This window comes from Lathyrus oleraceus, chromosome 3, assembly GCF_024323335.1.
Source record: "Lathyrus oleraceus cultivar Zhongwan6 chromosome 3, CAAS_Psat_ZW6_1.0, whole genome shotgun sequence".
NCBI lineage: Eukaryota > Viridiplantae > Streptophyta > Magnoliopsida > Fabales > Fabaceae > Lathyrus > Lathyrus oleraceus.
The window spans coordinates 476,966,781-476,994,149 of record NC_066581.1 but is presented as its reverse complement, the minus strand read 5'-3'; the positions used below and the strand labels follow the sequence as shown (position 1 = coordinate 476,994,149).

Sequence of the window (27,369 nt, the reverse complement as noted above, 5' to 3'; positions counted from 1 at the left end):
ATGGTGGTATTCAACCGAGTTTGATACAACATGTAAGTGTCAAAATGTATAAACAAGTATTTGCTAGAGTCGAATACTACACCGTTTATAATTTGTATATTTTGGTTGCCAATATATACCCGAGATCATAAATCAAGTACATCAACTTTATTTAATAAAATTCTTTTTTTTTACAAAATACAGTTTCGCTCTTATTGATCTTCACTCTTCTTAAAAAAGCCTAATTGTTCCAACATATAATAGTTATATTGTTTATATTGTTGAAAGTTATTTTTAAGTCATGAAAATATTTTGTAAGGAAGATATAATATGTTGTCTAATGAAAACTTTTCACCTCTTCATGATAAAGTTGATAACGTATTTTATGCTATTCTTTGATGCGCCTTAATGGTGACTGCATTTACGATTCTGTGTGGAAAACACCATCCTATGATGAACGAAAAATTAAACCATGGACATATTCAAAAAGAAAAGCCTTGAAACATATTCAAAATGTAAGACAAACATTCAAATCTAAAATTGAAAGAAGCATAAACTTAAAATAAACTCGTGGTAAACTAAAAATTACTAGTCAATCTTGAGAACAGGTCCTACCATGCACTCTAACTTCTTCAAATAATCCTCAAACGATTCTGCCTCTTTCTGCTGGCTATTATCAAGTAAGTTTCTTGCATCTCTAATTGCCAAATTGATCTTCTTTTTATCTAATCGACAAAGATTGACACTTGCGTCACTATCTTCTAAAGCATTCATTATCTCATCAACATAATCTTCCAAAGCATTCATGGCAGTAACTTTCTTCTGATACATCTTATCTTCAGCCTTGTATTTCTCAGCTGCCTCAACCATTTTCATAATTTGTTCAGTCGATAGTCTTCCTTTGTCATTGGTTATGGTAATCTCATTCTTATTTCCAGTAGTTTCTTCTTCAGCACATACAGTTAAGATTCCATCATCATCAACTTCAAAATAGACATTAAAAGGGAAACTCCGACCGTCACCAGGGAAGCCGCGAATCGTAAACAAACCCAATAAGTTGTTATCACTTGCTCTTGTCCTCTCACCCTCATAAATTTTGATCAAAGCAGAGGGTTTGGAATGTTTCCTAGTGAAGTATACTTTTTTCTTTCTTGTTGGAATGGCAGTATTCCTAGGAATAACCACACTCATGGTATCTTCATTTGTCAATATACCTAAAGACAGTGGTGTAACTTCACGCAGCACAAAATTTTGAATATCATTCTTAAAGCCTTTGCTATACGATGCAGCCAAAGCGGCTGCACCGTACGCGACAGCTTCGTCAGGGTTGATGCTCATACACAGATCAATTCCATTAAAAAAGTCTTGTAGTAGTTGCTGAACTTTGGGAATCCGAGACGAGCCACCAACAAGGACAACATCATGAACACTACTCTTTTCCATCACAGCATCAATGAGACAACTCTCAACTGTCGTGATACACTTTGCAAAGAGGTCCATGTTGAGTTGCTCAAACTTGGCTCGACTAATGGATGAACGAAAGTCTTTACCTTGACTTATGGCATCTATCTCGACACTGGCCATGGTATCAAATGAAAGTGTTCTCTTTGCCCTTTCACAAGATGTTCTCATCCTTCTCAAGGCTTTTGGGTTCTCACTAATGTCAATTTTGTTCTTCCTCTTGAACTCCTTCACAAAGTGATTCACCATTCGGTTATCAAAGTCCTCTCCTCCAAGGTGAGTATCACCAGCAGTTGCCTTGACATCAAAGGCATTGTTTTTAACTGTGAGAAGAGACACATCAAAAGTTCCACCACCGAGATCAAATACTAAAATATTTCTCTCTTCAACACAATTGGCTCGCTTCTGAAGCCCATATGCAAGAGCAGCAGCGGTTGGTTCATTGAGTATCCTTATCACATTGAGTCCAGCTATGGCACCAGCATCTTTGGTGGCTTTTCGCTGAGAATCATTGAAATAAGCTGGCACAGTAATCACTGCATTTGTAACTTCTGATTCTAAAAATTTCTCCGCAATCTCCCGCATTTTCATGAGAATCATCGATGAAATTTCCTCGGCAACAAAACACTTTTCTTCATTCTTGAAATGAACAACAACCACGGGGTTGTCGTCATTTCCAGCAACAACCTTAAATGGCCACAATTGCATGTCGTTCTGAATAACAGAATCACTGTATTTCCTTCCAATCAACCTCTTTGCATCTGCAGAGATTAAAAACATTACTGTTGTATAATTTTATTCATTAGTAGTGTAAGCAAAGAATATTAATAACAATAACTAATTTAATTACCGAAGATAGTGTTGGCAGGGTTTGAAGCAGCTTGATTATGGGCAGAATCACCAACCAACCTTTGAGAGTCAGTGAAAGCTACAAAAGAAGGCGTCGTGTTGTTACCTTGATCATTGTGTATAATCTCAGCTCTGTTGTTTTGATCATTCCATACAGCAACACATGAATAGGTTGTGCCAAGATCAATTCCGATAGCAGGACCCTCATAATTTTTGGCCATTTTCTTTCAAGTTGATGAATATTTTAGAGATCCATTTATGTATGTAGCTTCATTCCATGAAAATGATTATATTCCTATCAGAAGCCGCGACTGTTATCGTTTACATAAATGCAGGTATGGAAAATTGAAAAAGATAAGATATTAAAGAGCATAGGAGTACGTTAACGCTTACTAAGGAAGATTGAAAAAAGAAAAGAAATTAAATAGTGTACATTAATGCTTCTTATGGGAAATTATTGAAAAAGAAAAGAAACAAAAGCCTCGTATGTTGCAAAAAGAAGTACTAGTATTACAAAAAAGGACCAACAAAAGATCATCAAAAACTAGAAAATCTAAAAGAAAACGTACCTAACCTATTTTTAATGCCGCTAGGAATAGAATCAAAAAGGGTGAGAGAATTACAATTGAGACCTACATTGACCATGAAATCAGTGCAGGAATTCTCTTTTCTGTAGATATGGAAAATGAACAACGAAGGTTTAACGAGGAAAAAAATCTAAACATCCAAGCCGTTGATATCTTAATTGTCAAGGCAACAAAAATTGATTATGGAAAATTTGCATAACATTGACTGTTTCAATCCGAAACTTGTTCCAACCTCTTTCTATTATAATCTTCATGGCAAGAACGACGTTGCTCAATTCTACAAGGTAAGAAGACGACCAATCCATCTTGATTGCAAAAGCAAGCACAAAATTTATACAGATTTTTTTAGAAAGTATAGGGAGTGAGAATTTTACTATTATTATTAATTTAGTTTCTGCTCAGGGTATATTTTTAAAATTTGAAAACTAAAATCAATTTATGTTTTCGATCTTATTTCAAGAACATCTTTAAATTTATTCACAACAAATCCAAGAGATTCAAAAGAAAGTTGTTTATTTGGTAAGTAAAAGATCGGTAAGAAAAAATCTAAGTGCATGTGATGATCCTGTTATTTTAGTTTTAAAACAAGATGGTGGGTGGAGAATGTGCACTAATATTATAGTCATTAACAATATTACCATAAAATATAGACATCCAATTCATAGGTTAGATGACTTGTTTGATGAATTATTTGATACATGCCTATTTTCTAAATTTGATTTGAAAAATGGGTATCATAAAATTGAACGTGCCAAGAAATACAAGAAATGGGGGTTTGAATTGGGTTTCTAAAAACAAAAGTCTTTTCAATTCCAACTCAATAAAGCAATACTAAGAAAAAGAAAAATAACAAAGTTATTCTTATACCGGTTCACCGTTAACGAAGCTACCTCCAGTCCACCCTATCAAGGTGATTTCGCCTTCTTAATAAGGATTTAATCAACTATAATTAAAATCTGATTACATACACCACAAAGACAAAAACCGTCTTTGTCTTTTTGAGTCTATCAGGCTAAAACCTAGTCACTTAAGGAAAATCACTCAAACAGCTTTGAGATTTACAAGTGTGTGTTTACAAGTATCACTTCTATGAAAGCAGATTAACACAAGATTAATACAAAGAATATCTCACACAATAACGAGCAACAACTCTTATGTGTTTACAAAGACTATACATAAAAAATATTTACTTCAGCAAAAGCGTGTGTATGAGCTTAGTTTTTAGCGCAATGAATTAGCATCTCCTTCAATTCTTCCAAGTCTCCTTTATATATGCAGTTAAAAGATCCGTTTGAAGATAGAATTGAAATAGAAAATTGCAGTTGTCTCTTTGTGTAACGGTTTGCATATAGAAGACAAAATGGTACAATAGTACTGTCCTTAGTCCACAAAATCAACATAGTGGAAAGAATGGTGAACTTGTACTATGTACTATTTTAATGATGCAAAATCAGAGTCATTCTTTCTCCCCCTTTGTCATCATTCAAAAATATAAAATAAAAGACAAAGTAAACCAAGAGTAGAATTTAATTTCATTAAATAGAAAACTCAGTACATAAATGAAACCGAAAACAAAGATAACACAAAGTTTTTTTATTAAAAAAAAGATAGGGTTTATGAGGGGGTGGTAGTCTTGATAAGATCTCTCCAAGAAGCTCTTTAATCTTTGAAGTCTTTTCATCTTGATGCTTGAGTCTCTCTTTAACTTCAGAGTTCTCGGCTTTCATATGCTCCAAAGTCTTCAAAATGAATTCCTTTGTAACCACAGTCTTCTTGAGTCCAGAGTTACTTCCAACTTCTAGAGAAATCTCAAAAGCAACTATAGTTTTTGGGATAGAGAAGGTGGAAGAGTCACTTCTGGAGCAGCAAACAGAAGTGTTGGAAGAACCTTGTGAAGTAAAGGTTCAACTATACCAGAGAGTTTGTCATATAAGTTACTTTTGGCTTCTTTCAGGGTCGCAATCTCTATCTCTTTAGAGTTGACTTCTATCCAACTTATGAAGTTGGTGGTCATAGCACAAACTTCAGAAAGGTTTGCATTAGAAGTGCAAGCCTCAGTGAGAGCATTGATTCTACTAGAAACATCGCCTTCAAACTGAGTGAAAAAAATCATCTAAGGGTGTAGGAAAAATGTTGGTTTGAATAGAAGTTAGATCAAAATAGAGACTGGAGTTTCGGTATGGGGTTGCGATGACTTCATCTTCTGATTCAGACTGTCTGACTAAATCATCAAATTTCTCAAGGTTTGGATTAGGTTCAGATTGAATCTCGGTATCAGAGGAAAATTTTAATGGTTAGGTCAGAAGAATCAGGGGTAAATGGTTCATTGTTTCTGAGTCATTCCATGAATACATATTCTCTAACAAGATGAAAGAAAATTGGACCTTGAAGACATTCAAAGTATTTTTCCCAACCTTGAGTTTTGTCAACAGGTAAAAGATCAAAGCCATTTTCTTTCATGTTGTCAAAATCAACCATGAGTTCACAAAGAACTTCCAAATCTTTTGCTGGAGTGGATAAAGTAATTTCATGAGTATTATATGTTAGAAAATTCGGTAAAATTAAATGGATCCAGGACTGAATCGTGATTGAGAATCACTTTCCTTAAAAGTATTTCAAGCACTCTTTTATTATGTCTTAGAGTTGGAAAATGCAAGAACACTCAGGATAATGTCAGCCTTATTTCGAGTCTGCACAAGACAAGTGAAGAACCCGAAATGCAAGGAAGGTTTTCTGGAATTTGGAAGAGAAATTCGTTTTTAGTTCTTGTGTTATTTTTCTGAATAGAATCATATATTTATAGGAGATATGGATGTTGTTTCAAAAGTTTGCAACCTTTGATGAAACAACACCATTTCACCATAAAACACAATGTTTCATATATGACACTATTTCATGAAAAGATATGAAAATTGAATTCAAAATTCAAACAAAACAATAACTAAAAAATTGAATTCAAATCATTAAATGCTATTTAACTCTTTTGTCATTTTGGAACTAATATTGCAAAACAATTTCCAACAATCCCCCACTAGTTCTAATAATGACAAAAATCATTCCAGATAGTGAAATATAAAAAGTGTTAATACAGTTAGGTATCTTTCGATTTTAAACTTAACCTTAGTGAGGATAACGCAGAGTTTAATCGGAATGTTTGGTAGCAAAGCTTTTAAACCATTAATCCATGGGATCAGACCGGCGTTACCTTACACACACTCTTTAAAGGTTCTTCCTTTACATATCTCGCTTAGCACTTATTTATGGCCATATGCTATCCTTTTCATGAATTTTTCATGAGAGAAACTCCAACTCTCACTTTGAGACGGCACCATCTCAAAATTCACATAGGTGAGGTTCATATAGCATCCTTTCCAATAGATACTCTTCTTCGTTAATGAACTTCATTAAGAGGTTTTGGAAACCTCAACCCTCAATTCAACACAGTCAACCTTATTTCCCAAATTCTTGACTTACATCCAATTCAACGACTTGTTGTTACCCATTGAATCTTGAAGTTAATGTTTTGTTAACATAAGATTGGGTTGCTGCCGCTGTCGGAACCTTTATTTAAGGAGTTTCAACCCCATTCCTCTCGAGGTTGTTCGTACTAAGTCTCTGGCCAGTGGCTTAGTAAACGGATCTGCTAAGTTATAGCATGTTCGTATGTAGGTGAGTGAAATGATTCCATCCTTAATCAATTTTCTTACGAACGAATGTCTAAGTCCTATATGTCTAGACTTTCCATTATACACTTCGCTGAATGCTCTTGCTAATGTGGCTTGGCTATCGCAATGTATCATCACTTTTGAGACATTGTCTTTAGCCAATGGAACTTCCAACAGAAGATCCCTCAACCATTCCGCTTCTTGACCGGCGGAAGCGAGAGCCACAAACTCTGATTCCATGGTCGAAAGTGTAATGCATGTTTGTTTCTTGCTCTTCCAAGAAATTGCTCCACCAGCAAGTGTAAATATCCATCCAGTTGTAGATTTATGGTCTCCAATATTAGATATCCAACTCGCATCAGTGTATCCTTCTAATATGGCAGGGAACCTTCCATAGTGAAGACCAAGGTCCTTGGTTTTCAGTAGATAGCCAAAAATCCTTGTAATTGCCTTCCAATGTTCATTACTTGGATTACTAGTAAATCGACTCATTTTACTGACTGCAAATGATATGTCGGGTCTGGTACATTGCATTAGGTACATTAGACACCCTATTGCACTTGCATATTCCAATTGAGCCACTGATCTTCCATTATTCTTTTGAAGTTTGTTGGCATGATCAAATGGAGTGGTTACTTCCTTAAAGTTTAGATGTTTAAACTTATCAAGCATTTTCTCAATATAGTGGGTTTGACTAAGTTCATAACCCCCACTATTTCGCTTAACCTTAATCCCTAAAATTGTGTCAACAAGTCCAAGATCTTTCATCTTGAAAGTGGATGTTAGAAACTTCTTTGTTTCTAAGATTCCTTTTAAATCATTACTAATGATCAACATATCGTCGACATAGAGACAAAGGAATATTACAGTGGTTTTGCACGTCTTTGTGTATAAACACTTGTCACAAGAATTAGGAATAAATCCATTTGAGAGTATTACAGAGTCAAATTTTTGATGCCACTGTTTTGGTGCTTGTTTTAGTCCGTATAAGGATTTGACAAGTTTACACACCTTTTGTTCATTTCCAGGAAGCAGGTAGCCTTCCGGTTGTTCCATGTAGATTTCCTCATCGAGATCTCCATTTAGGAACGCTGTTTTAACATCCATCTGATGGATTATAAGATCATTCAAAGATGCTAAGGCAAACAACAATCTAATAGTAGTTGTTCTTGCTACTGGTGCGTATGTGTCGAAGTAATCTATGCCTTCTTTCTGTCTAAATCCTTTTGCCACTAATCTGGCTTTATAAGTGTTTAGAGTACCATCGCTATGGTATTTCTTCTTAAACACCCACTTGCATCCAATGGGCCTTGATCCCTTAGGTAAGTCAACAAGTTCCCAAGTGTGGTTTGATACAATTGAATCCATTTCATCTTGGATAGCATCTTTCCAAAAAGTGGAGTCCCTTGAAGTTATTGCTTCCTTATAAGTTTTTGGATCATCTTCCACTTGAAGAATAATCGGAATGCGTTGAACAAAGTTCTTACAATTTCCCTCAACAAGATAAAAGGAAATAGATTGAGAATCAATCTCATCTGGTCCTAGATTCTTTGTTTTCCGAATTCTCTTGCTTATCCTAGGCTCGGGTTGTGGTTCAATGATTATAGGAGTGCCTTCAGTTTGTATTTCTACAGTCCGAGAAGAGTTATCTTCATGAGATTCTTTATTAGTGGCCGACTCCGATCCTTTATCCTTTGTGATAAGGTTTTCAAAGAATTCTACATCCCGGGATTCAACAATTACATTAGATTCTAGATTTAAGAGTCTATATGCTTTACTGTGTTGTGCATATCCTACAAAAGCACATCTTATTCCTCGAGGACCCAACTTGTTTCTTTTAGGGTCCATGTTTTTGTAGTATGCCACACACCCCCACACTTTAAAGTAACCGATATTTGGCGCTCTGCCTTTCCATGACTCATATGGAGATATACCAGTTTTCTTTAACGGAATTCTATTGATTATATGACAGGCGGACAATAATGCCTCACCCCACAAGTTAAGGGGTAATTTAGAATGCATCAACATGGCATTCATCATCTCTTGATATGTTCGATTCTTTCTTTCTGCCATGCCATTTTGTTGCGGTGTTCGTGGTGCCGAACATTCATGTATTATACCGTGCTCTTCACAGAATGCATCAAATTCAATTGAAAAGTATTCGCCGCCCCTATCACTTCTAAGGACCTTTATACTTTTATTTAATTGATTTTCGACTTCTGCTTTATAAGTCTTAAAGGCATTAAATGCATCATCTTTATGCTTTAAGAGATATACATGAGTGTATCTAGAGGAATCGTCTATGAATGTAATAAAGTATCTATTCCCTCCACGTGTCAACATGCCATTAAATTCGCACAAATCTGAGTGCACAAGATCAAGTAATTTCGTTTTCCTTTCAACACTTTTGAAAGGCTTCTTAATCATTTTTGATTCAACACATAATTCACATTTTTTTGAAATCCTTTATATTACATGAAATTAGTCCAGATTTAATTAGTCTCTTCATAGAACTAATACCACAATGTGCTAATCTATTATGCCATAAAGAAACGGAATCAAGCATGTAAACGAAATTAGAAATTTCATTAATAATATTATCATTAGTACATAGTTTGATCATTCCCTCTGCGGAATATCCTTTTCCAATGAATACACCATTACGGGTCAAAATAAGTTTGCCCGATTCATATACAGATTTAATACCCGGTTTTCCCAATAAATCCCCACTAACAAGATTCATATTCATGTCTGGAACATGAAGCACATTTACAAGTGTAACTTTCTTTCCAGAAGTGAAGTTAAGTTCGACCGAACCGGTTCCAACAACTTTAGAGCGGACTTCATTTCCCATTTGTACCTCTTGTCCATCAATTGCTTCAGAATAGGTTTTGAATGCAGCCTTGTCATAAGTAACATGCACTGTAGCACAAGTGTCATACCACCAACCTTGAACTTTTCCTTTGATTGCCATAATTTCGCTCACTGTAGCAATTATGTCATCATCTGATCGAATTGCATTGATCTCATTTTTTGCTTTATTTTGTCTGCAATCTCGAGCATAGTGTCCAGGTTTACCGCATACGAAACATCCGTTCTTTGGACCTTTATGACCGCCAGAGTTCTTGAACTTGTTATGTTCTTTCTTTGGTCCAAGATGACTCTTTATGCCATCATGTCTCTTCTTTCCCTTGTTGGTCACAGCGTTTGTTTTGAAATGAGTAGGGGGTTCTGATTTCTCCCTCTCCTTCGATTCCTCCTCGATTCGAAGATGTTTCTGAATTTTCTCCAAGGAGAAGTCCTCGGAACTGTGCAACAATTTCTTTCGGTAGCCTTTCCATGAAGGTGGTAATTTTGCAATAATTGCACCGACTTGGAAGGTCTCAGGGATGTCTATTTTTACTGCCTTTATTTTATTGACCAGAACTTGCAATTCATGCACTTGGGGAAGAATGGGCTTAGAATCTAAGAATTTAAAATCGAAATATTTAGATATTAAGAACTTCTTCGTACCTTCCTCTTCAGCCTTGAACTTGAATTCTAGTGCCTTCCATATTTCTGTTGCCGATGGATTGTCTGTGTAGAGGTCGTAGAGACGATCAGATAAAGTATTCAGAATGTGTCCACGGCAAAGCAGTTCGTCCTCCTTGCGTTTCTTGCGCTCCTTCTTGAGTTCTTCCGAATCATTTTCTGTTGGTTCAGGTATTGGTTGTAGGTCGGGATCAAGAACATAGTGAACCTTCAGGGCAGTCAATAGGAATGTCATCTTGTCTTGCCATCTTGTGTAATTTGTTCCATCAAATCGATCTAACTTGACAAGATCCTGGTTCATCACTTTGATGCTTGAAACAACAGCGTCTGAAGCCATTATGTTACTAATACTTTTAAGATTGTTAGAAAATTCGGTAAAATTAAATGGATCCAGGACTGAATCGTGATTGAGAATCACTTTCCTTAAAAGTATTTCAAGCACTCTTTTATTATGTCTTAGAGTTGGAAAATGCAAGAACACTCAGGATAATGTCAGCCTTATTTCGAGTCTGCACAAGACAAGTGAAGAACCCGAAATGCAAGGAAGGTTTTCTGGAATTTGGAAGAGAAATTCGTTTTTAGTTCTTGTGTTATTTTTCTGAATAGAATCATATATTTATAGGAGATATGGATGTTGTTTCAAAAGTTTGCAACCTTTGATGAAACAACACCATTTCACCATAAAACACAATGTTTCATATATGACACTATTTCATGAAAAGATATGAAAATTGAATTCAAAATTCAAACAAAACAATAACTAAAAAATTGAATTCAAATCATTAAATGCTATTTAACTCTTTTGTCATTTTGGAACTAATATTGCAAAACAATTTCCAACATTATATAAAGTTGTTAAATTATTAAATAATTAATTACTATACACTGTCAGTATAAAAAGATTTACACTGTCGATTCATCACCATCACTTGTTTGCATTACTTTATAGGTTTTTAAAATAAAAGTCAAACTTATTTCAATATTCAACGTATATGATTAACTGACGGTGTAAAATTCTTTTACATTATTAGTGTATTTCAATTAAATCAATTATTAAAGTACGTCAAAATCAAAGATAATTTAGTAATTTGTTATATTAATTTAATTATTAGTAATTAAATTATATAGTTATTTTTTATTTATTTAATAAATACTAATCCTCATGGTTACTCCCACGTTCTATTCAATAAAATATATAGTTACTTTTTTAGACACATCAAAACTACTCATAAACATATTCATCGTCATGTTTTTTTTTGACAGCATTCATCCTCATGCTTTTACTTATGGTTTTATTTGTGTTCAAATCATATTATGAATTATGTGTTGTCTTTAAATGTAAATGAATGCGAGTTTTTATGGGAATTTGTTTGTTCTATGTAACTGTTTTTCGTTATATGAGAGTTTTGAAGCATCATATAATATACTTTTTTTTTGCTAAAACTATTGTTAAAGTTGATTGTCTTAGTAATTCTATTAGGTTATGTTGTATGAGAAGACTTAAGGCATTGACTATTTATTGAGAAATTTAAGTTTGATATGTATTAAGAGTTGTGTATTAATCCAATTAATGTTTTAAATAATCAGTGTTGATTTTAATTGGAATTGAATTGGAATTGAGAAGATGTGGTAACGTAGGCAAGTCTATTGTAAAAATTTTACAAAAATAATTTACTTTTTTAAGAAAATTTTTAAAATATCTCTGGTTTCAAAAAAATTCCCAAACTATCTCACTTTTAGGAGGAGTCGCCAATTGAATTGGAGACTCCTCTTAAAAATTGAATGGAGGTGCCAATTGGATTGGCTATGGCAGGTGCCCTAGCCAATTGGATTGACGCCCATGTGTAGGACTTAAGAGGAGACATCAATTCAATTGGAGCCTCAGTGTAAAATGCAATTTTTGTGTTACAAATAGATGCGTTGTGTGAGTCATTGTTTCACATCTCAATTAATCATTTGGCAATCATGTTTGGTGTTCGTCGCCGATAAGGAAAGGTGATTTATGCGAGAGACAAACCTCAGATGCTGATGTTATTCTGGAACATCACTATGTTCGATCAACTGAAGAGGGAGCTGGTTCGTTGGTTAGATGGAAAAATACCAGAAGGGGAAAAAATTATACGTATTGAGAGACTCGACAGTATCTTTGGTTTGATGCAAATGAAGACGGATAAGGATGCTAGGGAAATGATGTTCAGTCGAGATGACATCAATTTGATTGTTGTAATCAATTAGAAATATTTATGTTTTCAGATAGCTTATTTTATACTGATTTTTGTTGTGAACCCCGTTGTAACAAAAAGTTAATGATATATAATGATTGAAAGTTACAGAAATACAATGTTACAAAAAGCTTAAGACCTAGATGATGCTCCTCGATTGTGATAGTTGTTCTTGTTGTGTCCTGGTTGACGACAAATACTACATAATCTTATCATTTTATCTATGGAATCCATCTTTGTCCTGATACGTGTGCTGTTTGGCCTTCCTTTTTTTATTTCTACGCATCTCGTCGTTGTGTCAAACTATATCACCTTCATATGGAAGCAAGTATTCCTCCATTGGTAGTATCGAGAAGCTTTGATTATATACATTCAGGACGGTGACGGTCTTGTACACATCAGATAAATGGCTGTAGGCGTCTTGACGAGTATACGCGCATGTTGCAATGACATGGGAGCAAGGAATGCGGAAGGCCTGGAATTTTCCACAATCGCACCAACTTCTGTTTAGTCTAACAGCATAGACTAAATTTGGTCTCCCCTCGTTGTGATCCATTGTTTCCTAGATGCTGAAATTTTGCCTATGACGGTCAAAGAATGTTACATCGTGTGTGCTAGCTTTGATGCTCTCCTCTTTCATGACCTTCATGCAACACTCATTGAATACTTTCCCGAACATTAACACCACACTCCATCTTTCACCTCTGGTTGCGAACGTAGAAGCCAACCTATAATAGGTCGATCTTACCAAGGTAGTTATTGGCATATTTCGAATTCCTTTGAATACCCCGTTCATGCATTCCACAAGGTTTGTTGTCATGTGGTCCCATCGACAACCTCCGTCAAATGCCCTTGTCCACTGCTCTACTGGTATGTTATTTAATCATCTCCCTACGTCTTCATTAGACAGTCTAATTTCATCACGATAATATTGAAATGACGACTGAGTTAGAGTATACCCAACATTCACCACCTTCTTGCGAAGATTCTTATCTTTTATAGCACGCATGAAGTTTTGTGCAATGTGTCTGATGCAATAGACATGGGTAGAAGGAGGATCATGTCGTTCGTTGTCATGGTTGTTGTAGGGACTCTCAATGGCAGCATGTCTATCAAAAATCAAACAGAGATTGGCTTGTGGAGCCACATGCGTTCTGAGATGTCGAAGAAAGAAACCCCCACCCACCAGCCGTTTCACCTTCAACAAGAGCAAAGGCAATGGGAAAGACATTGTTGCTGCCGTCTTGTGCAACCTCCATGAGCAAAGTACCCTTGTATTTGCCGTATAACCAAGTGCCATCAATTTGAATAATAGGTTTGCAGAATGCGAAACCTTTGATGCACGGGTCAAATGCCCAAAAGAGACGGTGAAAGATTCTATTACCTATAGCACTGGTTCCGTCTGGCATCATCGCTGACAATGTCTCCATAATTGCCATTGTTCCTGGGACATATGTTTTTAGTGCCCATAAAAACCGTGGCAATTCCTTGTATGACGTCATCTGACCATTGTGGATCAAATTCACTAGATTCATCCTGGCCGGTTATTTGTGACTGCTGAGATGATATACATGGTTGAAGAGTAATGGACAACTCAATACAGTTGCATCCTGAATGTTCATGACTAACAAACATGTATTCAACATCTTCATCATCTCGTACCTTTAGGGAAAAAAACTTGCATTGACTATTCTAAAAAAATATTGGATTTTGATATGTGATCTTTGACACAATACCCGATCCTATACAGGATTGTATTCTTTTTTTCAAATGCAAGAAGGTTGCCTTTCTCTTTATTGTGAGTCTAATGGTATCAGTGTTTCGAAAACAAAAACCATACAACTCAGACTCGTATGTTTCGCCGTTGCAGTGAACGTTGACAATGTATTTTGGTGAAGATGACATTGTGCAGATGAAAACTATTTTCTTGCTGCAGACGAATGTGAGTGAAGTGTCTTGGATGTTGATAGTAAGACACTTAAATAGAGGAGTGAAGTGTCTCACATGCTAGCTAGTTCGGAGTGACGTGTTGCACATGCAAGCTACTCTGAAGTGACGTGTCGCACATGCAAGCTACTCTGAAATGATGTATCAACCATGCAAGCTACTCCGAAATGATGTGTCAACCATGCAAGCTACTAAGAAGTGACATGTTCAGCATGCAAGAGAGAGGACAACCACATGTCAGACATGCAGACACACACTCCAAATGAATTGGCGCCCCCATTCATTCCTTTCGCATGGGCGCCAATTCATTTGGCGACACCTTGTCAAAGCATGCATTCAGACCTCGAAACCAAGAAATCAGACCTAGGTCTTGCATGCATGTCCCTATGGAGGCGCCAATTTGAATGGCGACCCCTCTTAAAGGTTGTACATGATCGTCAATTCAAGTGGAGACACCATGCAAGCACAACTTCTTATGCTCTCCACTTCATCAACACTTCTTCCACACCATCACTCTCACTACTTCTACAATACTTCTTCTACAATTTCATCTGCAACAACTTCTTGCAGTTTCATCTACACCAACCCCCCGAAAAAATTTCTATCCTCACAATGAGAGAATCACATAGAGGAACGGTTGCAAACATCGCAACATATATAAGTTTTTTCTTTTGTTAACTTTTTATCTTTCATCTTCACCAACCCCCTTTTATTTTAACATACCAACTTAGTCAAGTTTTTGGTTCTTTATTTTATAGGATGTATCAAGGTTTCGGACTCGGGTCCACGAATATGTCCATATGGACCCGATGATTCAACCTTATGTTGAACTCGCCGGTTTTAGTCATATAAGCAAGATTTTGTCTTGGTCCGTAGATAATAAATTCATTCTAGCTTTATGCGAAAGATTAGGACCAGGGACACACACATTTTGGTTCCCAACCGGTGAGTGTACCATGACGTTAGTGAAGGAGAATTGTGATCCAAAATGCAGCAGAAATTAAAATTTTCTCCTTTAGAGATCCTTACGAATGGGCATGATCAGTGATAGAATAGTTACCTCTTGTGATGGTTGAAACCTTTGGTGCAGATCTCTTTTGACGATCAAAAACTTTGATGCAGATCTATGGAGCGATCACGAACATTGAACAATGACAACGTCTCTACTCAGTCCACACGAACGAATTCCTTCAATCTCAGTGCTAGCTGGTACGGATGAAGGCTTTGAGTGTGTGTGTGTGTGTGTGTGTGTGTGTGTGTTTGTGTGTGTGTGTGTGTGTGTGTGAGAGAGAGAGAGAGAGAGAGAGAGAGAGAGAGAGAGAGAGAAAATGCAACCGCAATTAATGCTTCTGCACAAGGGTTCTATTTATAGAACCACTTGTGTGGGCTTCAAGCTAAAAAGCCCACTTAAGTGTATTTGACCCATATCTTAAAATATGCCCAAAATCACTTAAGCCCATGGTACCTTACCATATTTTATATTCTACTTAAGTACACCGTACCTTACGATGTTCTATAATTCACTTAAGGGCCCCGTACCTTACGGTGTTCCTTAGTTACTCTATCTCTCATCAATCCGTCCTTTGTGTGTGATCCTGTAGGTTTTCGCGGCGTTGGAAATTATATTAAATCACGTATTTAACATAATAAACAGTGAGCGGTATCTAGCAACACATCACTGCTACCCAAGACACAAAAATATCATGTGATCTGACAAATCCTTCTGTGATAATACTTATGTGTAGAATTACCCTTTTGCCCTTATGTCTATATTGAACACAAGGCATAGATCGTGTCATCCTTGTCCAATTCAATATTTGGCCCATAGACATTTATCCTGTTATGCAGGATGGGCAAATTCCATCTAGGTCACTCATGTCCCTCAGCATGCTTCGTGGAGTACCCATCAACTGTCTTTATGGTTATCCAGTTACGGACAACGTTTGATCAGCAATAAAGCACTCGACTCTACATCTAGGGTCCATAGTGGTTTCAGGTCGAAGAGTGGTATACACCATTATCACCATGAGAATAACTTATGACACTTTGCATAACTTTCTATATAGTATTCTCATAGCGGGTCAATCCAGTATAAATATTACTCTTAATATTCATACCTATGTTTAAGACTTGATAACTCCTTATCCATGATCCATGAGATGTGATCATCAGTCTATATACATAATAGTCTTAATGCTTTAATGTTATCCCACTTCACAATAAATCTCGACTACGAATACTTTAAGAATAGTGTCCTTATGTTTAATGTGATCTCATGATCAAGTCACACTTGATACATTAAACAGACTAGCTATTCTAGGAACTTTATTAAACAAACATAATAAAGAAAAAGCCTTTTATTATTCGATACAAGTACCAAAAGTATTGGCCTCTAGGGCTTACACTAACAGTTAGAAGACGTCTACATGCTTTTGAGACTGCCCATTGAAGGTAAGGCTGTTAATGGTAAAACCAACTATGCAAATTCAATTTGCATGGATCTCTTGGAGACTGATTTGTTAGATGATAACGCAAGAGGTCAAGGTATACTACTTTCACGCCTTAAGTCGTACTATAATAGTTTATACTTTGATGAGCATTCTACCGAAGATGCTCGAATAATAAAAACTAGGTGTTATATTATGCTGTTAATTGGCTCGTTTTTATTTCCCGAAGGTAGTGGTTCTAGCATGCATATTATGTATTTACCTTTACTTAGACATGTAGATAGAATAGGAAGTTACAGTTGGGGATCTGCTTGTCTAGCCTATCTCTATAGCTCCTTGTGCAAAAATTCACACAAAGACACATCTACATTTTCTGGATGTGTTGTTTTGCTACAAGCATGGGGTTGGTCAAGACTACCGTCCCTAGCACCAGTCAACAACAACCCTTTCACATTTCCGTATGCACAAAAGTAAGTTGTTTAAATTGCTATATCTTTAGTTACTTTTTTAAAGATTATTATCTCTAAATAATATTTTTTGACTTTTTCGTGTAGATGGTTTGCACGTGGTATGAGTTACAACAGATGTCTAAGACACTGTATTACTCAGTATCGCAACCTGTTGGATCACATTCGATCGGCAGACGTAAGGAAAATAACTTAATAATTTATTTATATTTTGTTAACTTCTTATACCTAGATTATAATCCTATCTTCTTTCACATTTCAGTTCATTTGGCATCCATACCTTAATTTGGATCATGACCATCAGGTCAACGCTGAAGACACGGCCGTATGGGCAGCATGCACACCGATAATACGGTTCACAACTGTGGAGATGCACAATAGTGGTCGTGTGAAGTTGCAGTTCGATATGCCCCAAAACATCCCAGATCCCCCAGCTAGCCTAGGAGAATGGCATCTGCGCAAAGTTAACGACCAATGGAACTTCAATCCATGGCAAAGCTTCGCAAGATCGGAGTGTCGCAAATGGAAGCACCGTCATGACCATGTGTTAACTGACGCAGTCATGCCAACTGAAGCAAAACCAAGTCGTACTTATATGGCTTGGTACAAATCGATTGGTTTTCAGTTCATCGCCGAGGATATGTACTTGTACGACCCACGCCAGATGACTTGCACACCTGACACCTCAACATCAAACCCCCAACAACAATGTCAGACCGGATACACACAACCCCTTGTCCGTCAAACGTTCCGTTCAACCAACACACAAACATACAACCAAAACATACCATACACCCAACCCCAATACCAAGAGCATACCCCATACCACCACCAACAAATTGACCATCAACCTGAGACTCAACATCGCTTCGCACCCACCCCATCACCCTACCAAAGTCGCCAAAGCCAGAACACCCAACGATGATTCAACACCAACCGCCCTTCCTCCTACCATAGCCAAGAAGCCCAAACCTCACAAAACCAAAACATCCAACAACCATATCTCTACCAAACACCCCAACAACCTTTCCAACCTTTCCTCGACGCATCGTTTACACCCATGTTTCCCTTCAACCGTCCCAGTCGCCCATCAATGAGTCATCCACAACCCAACTTCTCGGACATGGGTCATGAGCTCAGCTACGGCGGTACACCATCGATGCATATTGAAGAATATGCCGACTTGTCTGACTACCTCAACAGGCCTTCTTATGTAGTTGGAAGTGACACTCCTGGCCCCTCAGATGCTCAAACACCGGTACTGAATCATCAACGTGGGTTAGGGCCACGGGTTAGGGTAGCTAAAGGATGTGGGACCGGAGGTCGGTTAGGTGATTTCGGTCATCACCATTAGGTTTTTTTGTGTAAACGACAATTTTTATTAATATCAATTGGTCATATATCAAATTTATCTATCACGTATACCATTTACCAAAAAAATTTGCATTTTACACTGAGGCTCCAATTGAATTGGCGTCTCCTCTTAAGTCCTACACAGGGGCGCTAGTCCAATTGGCTAGGGCACCTGCACTAGCCAATCCAATTGGCATCTCCATTCAATTTTTAAGAGGAGTCTCCAATTCAATTGGCGACTCCACCTAAAAGTGGGGTAGTTTGAGATTTTTTTTGAAACCAGAGATATTTTGGAAATTTCCTTGAAAAAGTGGGTTATTTTTGTAAAAATTTCGCCTATTGTTCGGTGATTAAAAATAGGTTTGGTAGGAGATTTCAAGTATTCTAAGTAGAAATTTGTTAATGAGTCTAATGCTTCTTTTTTTACCCAACTGCGCTGTTATAAAAACATTAAAAAAAATATATACGTTTGTTTTCATCCTAGTGGAATGTAATATGTAGTGACAAACGAGTATCTCCACTCAGTTTAGGCTGTTCCGTAAAAATCTTTAAAATAATAGATCAGGATTTTTTGACGGTGGGGCCTAAATCTTAGTCTGCATGGGACGGAACGGGTCCGAAGACATTGTATATTTTAAGTCTAAAAATTATAAATTTTCATGTTAATCCGCCCACTCAAAAGGCCGTAAAAAATAGAATAGGGTGAGACAAGTATATTAGAGGGTGCCGTCCTAAAATTTTGATTCACCTCACAAAAAAGTGTGGATAACCGAATGTCGTTTTGCCACCCTACTAATGAAGATGTCTAATTTTATTTCTTTTATTCTTTATTTTACTCCTATATTTTATATGAATTTAATTGATATGCACTCTAATGTAAAAATATTTTATCCCAATAGTTACTCACAATGGTTAAATTTTATAAATATTTGATTTTTAATTTTTAAATAACTAAAATATAACATATAAATGGTTGGGATGCACGCCAAGTAAAATATTGTATCCATTGTACATCAATTAATTTCATTTCATATAAATTATTATATTATATTTAAAGTGTTTTAAATATATATTTAATCAGTTAGAAATTCTAAATAAAGAAAATATATTATATTCAGTTTATTGAATCTTTAAAAAAATTAATTATATTTATTTTCAATGCATTGAATATATATATATATATATATATATATATATATATATATATATATATATATATATATATATAATATATATATTATATATATATATATATATATATATATATATATATATATATATATATATATATATATATATATATATATATATATATATATATATATATATATATATATATATATATATATAACATGTCTTTTTAATCTCTTAAAATAACTATTAATTTGTTAATCAATGCCCGAAGACATTATTGTTCCGTGCTATGCACGAATTCAATTTCTAATATATATTTTGGTGTTAAAATTGAGAATAATTTTATATTTTTAAATTTTACATTTTATTTATTTATCTATATATATGTATCTCATTAATTAGCATTTATATTTTATTTTTATTCATTTACTATTATTTCTCTCATTAACCACCTATTTTTATAATTTTTATTTTTATTATATAATTAAAATTAATTTCCTCCCACTAACTTTTTATATTCATTTATTTTATTTTATGTTAGTTATTTAATAAAAACTAATTTATTTCACTTTTGGCAGCTTAAGAAAAATCAAATTACACACATTTTTTACTACTCTTTATTTATATCTTATATCATTTTTCACTATTCAAAATTATACATACTATTAATTGCTAATAATCCGTAATAATTATTTAATAATTAACAAAAAAAGTTTATAAAATTTTAAATAAAGTTAATAATTAATTAATATTTAACCGATTTTTACTACACTTTTTTATATCTTATATCATTTTCACTATTCAAAATCATACAAACTATTGTTAACTAATATTTAAGTCATTTAGCCACTAAATCCATTAACTTTAAAAAGTTAGTGATATTATTGATCACTTTATGCTCAAATCTACTGACACTACATAACATGATTAAAAGAAACAACCCCAGAATTTCATATTTAATCAAAATCATGGAAACAAAACAAACTGCTCCAACATTATATATAAAGAAACTGAAATTCCTAAATGAAAATGAAACTAGTAAACGGTTATCAGTATGAAATTAAGAATCTGAGTCACTTTCTTCATCAGAGTAACCTCTGTTGATCTTTTTCATAGCTGATTCAAATATGTTCTCAAGTTCCTTTTGAAAGTCCACAAAAGTAAATGTTTCTTGGTCCTGCTTGCTATCAATCAACTGTTTCCCTTTCATCATTGCAGAATTGATCTTCATTTTGTCAATTGGTTTGAGCATAGAAGTAACACTATCATCTTTCATTACTTTCCTCATGTTGTAAAGATAATCATCCAAATCATTCACCGCCTTTACTTTCTTCATAAACTTCATGTCTTCAACCTTAAAATTCTCAGCTTCCTGAATCATTCTCTCGATTTCAGCAGTTGATAGCCTTCCCTTTTCACTTGTTATTGAAATATCTTTCTCATTCCCACTAGTTTCTTCATTCGCCGAGACATTTAAAATACCATCAACATCTATACAAAAACATACTTTGACAGGAATGTCCCCGCGAGGAGCAGGAGGAATTGATAAGTTAAACTTACCCAACAAGTTGTTCTCACTAGCCTTTAATCTCTCACCCTCATAAACTTTAACCGACATAAATGACTTGTCATCTTTAGTTGTAACAAATACTTTTGTTCTCTTGACAGGAACAGACGTGTTTCTAGGAATCACCACACTCATAGCATCTCCTCTTATTGACTTACCTAGAGATAACGGTGTGACATCTCGCAAAACTAAGTTTAGAGAACTCCCCTTGTCTTCACACAGCAAAGAAGCTTGAACAGCTGCACCATAAGCAACAGCCTCGTCCGGGTTGATGCTGAAACAAAGCTCCTTCCACATGAAAAAGTCTTGCAATAGTTGTTGTATTTTGGGAATCCTAGAAGAACCACCCACAAGGACAATATCGTCTACACTAATCTTGTTGATTTGAGAGTCAATAAGACAACTCTCAACAGTCTTGATACACTTTTCAAACAGATCTAAATTGAGTTGCTCAAACTTGGCTCGAGTGATTGCGGACTGAAAATCAATACCTTCAAATAAGGCATCTATGTCAATTGTTGCCTCGGTATCAAATGAAAGTGTCCTTTTTGCCCTCTCGCAAGCCGATCTCAACCTCCTAAGAGCCCTTGGGTTTCCACTAAGGTCCTTATTATGCTTCTTCTTGAACTCTTTCACAAAGTGGTCCACCATTCTGTTATCAAAATCTTCGCCTCCGAGATGAGTGTCTCCTGCAGTGGCCTTGACATCAAAGAGATTATTCTTAATTGTGAGAACAGACACATCAAAAGTTCCTCCACCAAGATCAAAGATGAAGATATTTCTCTCTTCAACACAATTAGCTCTCTTTTGAAGTCCATATGCAAGTGCAGCAGCAGTAGGCTCATTGATTATCCGAATTACATTGAGGCCGGCAATGGCACCAGCATCTTTGGTGGCTTTTCGTTGTGAATCATTGAAATAAGCAGGCACGGTAACTACTGCATTCTCAACAGTTGATCCTAAAAACTTCTCAGCAATCTCACGCATCTTTGTCAGGACCATTGATGAGATTTCCTCAGCACAAAAGCACTTTTCCTTACCCTTATACTTAACAGTAATCTCAGGTTTGTCATCTTTGCCAGCAACAACCTTAAATGGCCACAACTGTATGTCATTCTGAATTACAGGATCACTATATTTCCTTCCAATTAATCTTTTTGCATCTACAACAATCAAAATGTCAATAATATATAAATTGTTTTTCCAAATCACAGCATAGAGATAACTAATAATAACTATAAATTAAACTATGCAGGAAGATAAAAAAAAGATAGATTACCGAAGATAGTGTTGGCTGGGTTTGAAGCAGCCTGATTTTTTGCAGCATCGCCAATCAACCTTTGAGAATCAGTAAAAGCAACAAAAGAAGGTGTAGTTCTGTTTCCTTGATCGTTGTGAATGATCTCTGCACGATTGTTTTGGCCATGCCAAACTGCTACACATGAGTAGGTTGTTCCAAGGTCAATTCCAATAGCCGGACCTTTGTATTTTTTGGCCATATTTTTCAATCGGTTGAAGACTGTCTAGAAGAATATTTGAAGTCAGACTCTAAAAAGGAAAGAGAAATAGCTTAGCATTTCAGGTTGATTGGTTTTATATATGTGGAATAGTTACTAATGTGCAAGCATTTAGATTATATAATTGTACTTTGCATGTGTCTGTCTTCATTCCATGGAAATAATTTAATTATCTTCGTATATGAACGGATGAATTTTCATTATCCTATTTAATTTACAGGTTTGTCTACAAGAGTGTTAATTTCGTGACTTCTCAATACTCTTCTCAATTACTCTACTACCATCATATACTAAGTTCTTAATGTCATAATAATTGGCACACAGGATGAAAAAAATCCATGTTGGATGAGCTCACAACGGTTTGGTTTCTTGGCAGTTTAATGGTTCTTTTATAAAAAAACATTTAAATCCCCTTTTAGTTTAATGGTTTAATGAATTCTAGTATTCCATTGCAGAATTATTGTTTAGTGTTGGACTATTAAGAATACATTTGAGCTCTTAAACGGAACTGAACTTGAAATAACTGAATCGTTATATTTAATCAATAAATGATTTAATTATTTCAATTTAAGAATCAAATCAAATGATAAATAAATTTAATTGAAATGAAACCGAACCAGAACAAAAATGAAAATAAAAAATATTAAAAATAAATTAACTATTTTTTATTAAAAAATTCAATATATATATATATATATATATATATATATATATATATATATATATATATATATATATATATATATATATATATATATATATATATATATATATATATATAACGGGTTGATTCATTAAATGTTTTGGTTCTTTAACTTTTAGGTGTATCAATAATTTATACCTACACTAGCTTATAAATTCACACCTATAATATAATAAAATATAATAAGTATTTTATACGACCTACGACTTTGATATCTATATCAAGCACGTTTGAGGGTGTCCCGGTAAACAAGTCGATGTTCTTCTTGAGTAGGACGATTAAATATTCATTTTCAGATTTCGATAATGAGATGTCAAACTTAGTGAGTGACTTAGTAATGCAAGGGCCTAATTTGGACCTCTTCCAAATCTTCGGTTGGGTTAAGCCTTCCATTTTTCCCCTAATCTTGGGTCACAACTTGTGATATTGAAGTCATCCATTTCAGAATGATGGGTGACAATTAGGATGAGGGTTCCCTCGTTACTTCCAAGCTACTTAAATAATGCTCTCGGACGATCGACTCTTCCCGTACCCACACACCCATTAGGTATTTGATATTTTAAACATAAGTGGATGATGGACATGACAACCCCAAGTAGGTTGAGAGTGTGCCTCCTTATGATGTTTTTGTATGGGGTGTGGTTTCTACTACGAGATGCTTTACCTCTATGGTTATGTCACTCGCCTTTGAGTCAAATGTTGTTTCGAGTGCGATATGGTCCTTGACCTACACATGTTCGCCCAACAGACCAATCAAGGACTCTTGAAAAGATCCAATGTTGTGGGGATCCATCTGGAGCCCCTAGAATGTGTTATGGAATAAAACATTTGTAGAAATACCAGGGTCGATTATGTTAGATATAATTCATTTTCATTTGAGTTGTATTTAGAGTTTAATTTGGCTTGCATTTGAATGTCATCTAGGTTCTGATAGTATATAACCCAAGTTTTAATTTTTGGGAAGTAATTGTAACAGAATCTGATTCATAACTGTTTTTCTTCAAATCCGTTAAAAGTTAGTTACAAAGTTTTCTTTTTTACATCTTCATCTTCTTCCTTCTTGTGCACTAATAATTAGTATTTAGAGCTTCGATTCAGATCCACGGGATATACCAAGGGAAACATGAGTGAATGTGAAGCGTGTGTGATTGATTTTGGTTCTAAAATTTACAGCGAATTGAAGTTCGAAATTGTAATAGAATTACATATCTTGATTCTGAGGGACTGGGAAATGTCATACCCTCAAATTTACCCTACCTCTACATCACCATCTGAAACCCTAATTCATGAGCATACTTCCTATACATATCATCCCATATGCATTTGTATTTAATGACTCTCAATAATCCACAAACCCAAGGCATGGGATTCATTTGTGAAGCCTCAAGACCCTCTGATCATGTTAAGGTGTGCACAAGCCATATTAACCCTAATCCCTATCCTCAAGCATGCAACAAAATTGGAGCATCATTCAAGGCATCTCACTCATTCTCCAAAACCCTAATTGAATGGTGAGTCCCCTTTGAAGACACGTCAAGATTCATCTGGTCACCCAATGACCCTAACTCTTGCTCTTGACCTTCATTGACTTGTACAAGCCATGCTTCACCATGAATCTTGACCATGTCATTGAGAACCCATAAAATCCAAAGTTTGTTCATGCCCTAAACCTTTGAAACATCTAAATATGTCCCTTGCATCACCAAACCCTAATTTGTCTGACCATGGTTCTGTTAGACTATGGCACGGATCTAGAAGGGGGGGGGGGGGGGGGGGGGTTGAATAGATCCCAATTAAAATTTGAGTCGGCGCTACCAATTAGATTGGTTTTGAAAACTTGTTTTAAGTGCGGAAGCGGCCGAGGAAAAATATAGTCTAAAACGAACCGTTATTGGAAAACCGGATATGCGTCAAGCCAATGGATAGTGATTAAGTAAAATACGAATCACTACACTAGTTACACAATCAATGATTTGTTTCACTTACTAGGATTCCTAGTTCCAATGATTCAAATACCAAATTAAACTAGATACACACTTAAGATAATTTTGGTTTAGGCAAATTATCAAACACTTGGTGTGCGAAAACACTCCAAGTGATATTTGTGTTGAGTAAGTGATTCCAATTAATCTAGTACAATATCCTATTGTACTTTGGATTCAAAAACAGAGTTTTAACCTCTTACTCAATTAATATCAGTTTGATAAAAGTGCTTATACTAAAATCACTTAATTTTTAAGCTGAAAATCAATTATGCAGAAAATTAAAGAAGACAAAGATTTGATGAGGCAGTTCCCCCGCCGTCCTCGCTTCGGGGTACGTCTGCCCTCAATTCTAAAACTAGAATTGAGATGATTTAATAGATATCACCTGTTGAATTTAACCGTTTATACAAGGATTGCAAAGCACATATACAACAGAACTCTCAAGATGTTGAATGTAGCTTCCACTCCTTGTTCCTTGATTCAAGATGAATCAAGCCCTTCGATTGTTGTTGCTAGACCTCCGATTCCAGCCCCTTTGTTGAAAAACCCTCCGTTCTTCAAACCCTCGGCTCGGCTGATCTCAACTACAACGAATCGAACCCGAATTCTTCCCTTCAATGTCACTGAATCCTCTACTAGACTGATGAAGACTTCCTCTTCTCAATCACCTTCGCTCAGCTGAAAATTGATAAAGCAATTCGTGCAAAACCCCCCAAAAACAAACCGGTCTTGGAGGACAAAACCCTAACGGTTTTATTCAAGAAAAAACCTGTCACAAGCTTCAACCCGAACCGGATTCCCCAATCACGGCTTCGAACCTTATCACCTTTAACCGATCACGAAGCACATCAAAAATGATTGTGTGTAGTTGATGTGTTATGAGATGTTGAAGATGAAGATGATGAATCTTGGACACCTATTTCACTTTTTCTTGTTTCTTTGAACACTTGAAATCAATTTGACAAATGTTAGTTAATAAAAGTAATTTGACTTCTATTTATAGTAACCAACTTACCAACCAAAAATAACAACTTTTCAAACAGTGGAAAATACTCAGAAAACTGAGTTTACGCACGAGCGGTCGAACATAGGTCGGCGTGCGCTGACCCGTGGGAAATGCGCCGACCCCTATGGTCGACTCAAGTATTCCATGCGCTGACCCGTGGCCAACTGCACTATCCCATGCGTCGACCTGTGGTCGACTCAAGCAACCATGCGCTGACCAGTCACCAACTGGTCTGTGTTATGCGCTGACCCGTGGCTCATGCGCTGACCCTTGCGGTTGACTCAAAGCCTACATATCTGCAAAAATTCGTATTTTGTGGTTTTCATGCATTTCGTCATGATCACATTTTATTCACATATGTTTTATGAAATATAGCAGTTTTAGATAAGCATAGAGAAGGATATGATAGGTGATATGTTGCATTTGTTTGTAGACGTGGAATCGACAATGCCGATTCATCCATGATGGTCATTTGTCATCATCGAAACTTATGATTGTATATTGTCTGACAATTTTCCCTTACATACTCCCCCTTTTTGATGATGACAACCTGTGCAAAGCCAAAGAGACAAACAACATGCAGTATTTACACATTATGCACACTCCCCCTTTCTTTTGTAATCTAAGGCTATCTGCAAAAACGACTGTTAATTGTGGTGAACATATTTTGGCTGCTTGTACTCTTTCTCCCCCTTTGACAACATCAAAAAGAGACAAGGAATGATTATTCAACGTAACATAGAATTCAACAGGAATTAACACTATCAGATAATAATATCACACCAAATATCATTACTGAACGATAATCATTAATTAAAAGAAGATAAACATTAAAATTAATGTTGCACAAACAAGCATTACAGAGAATTTAATACATTCAAACAACAAACAAATTCAGATGCATATGCAATCCTATGTCCTAATGGTGTCGTCCTCGATGGTAGCAGAT

At 35.6% G+C, this 27,369-nt stretch overlaps 2 protein-coding genes across 2 annotated transcripts; both read right to left on the bottom strand.

The window, feature by feature from the left end:
- Positions 1-478: 478 nt before the first annotated feature.
- Positions 479-2,611, bottom strand: LOC127128250 (heat shock 70 kDa protein 4). The gene is made up of 2 exons (XM_051057474.1): positions 2,291-2,611; positions 479-2,201 (listed from the first exon to the last, which is right to left on the bottom strand). Exons 1-2 carry the CDS (start codon positions 2,508-2,510, stop codon positions 568-570), a joined length of 1,854 nt encoding a protein of 617 aa, XP_050913431.1. The 5' UTR covers positions 2,511-2,611; the 3' UTR covers positions 479-567.
- Positions 2,612-20,591: 17,980 nt separating this feature from the next.
- LOC127128249 (heat shock cognate 70 kDa protein) lies at positions 20,592-22,828 on the bottom strand. Its single transcript, XM_051057473.1, has 2 exons — positions 22,489-22,828; positions 20,592-22,372 (listed from the first exon to the last, which is right to left on the bottom strand). Exons 1-2 carry the CDS (start codon positions 22,706-22,708, stop codon positions 20,703-20,705), a joined length of 1,890 nt encoding a protein of 629 aa, XP_050913430.1. The 5' UTR covers positions 22,709-22,828; the 3' UTR covers positions 20,592-20,702.
- Between the last annotated feature and the right edge of the window lie 4,541 nt (positions 22,829-27,369).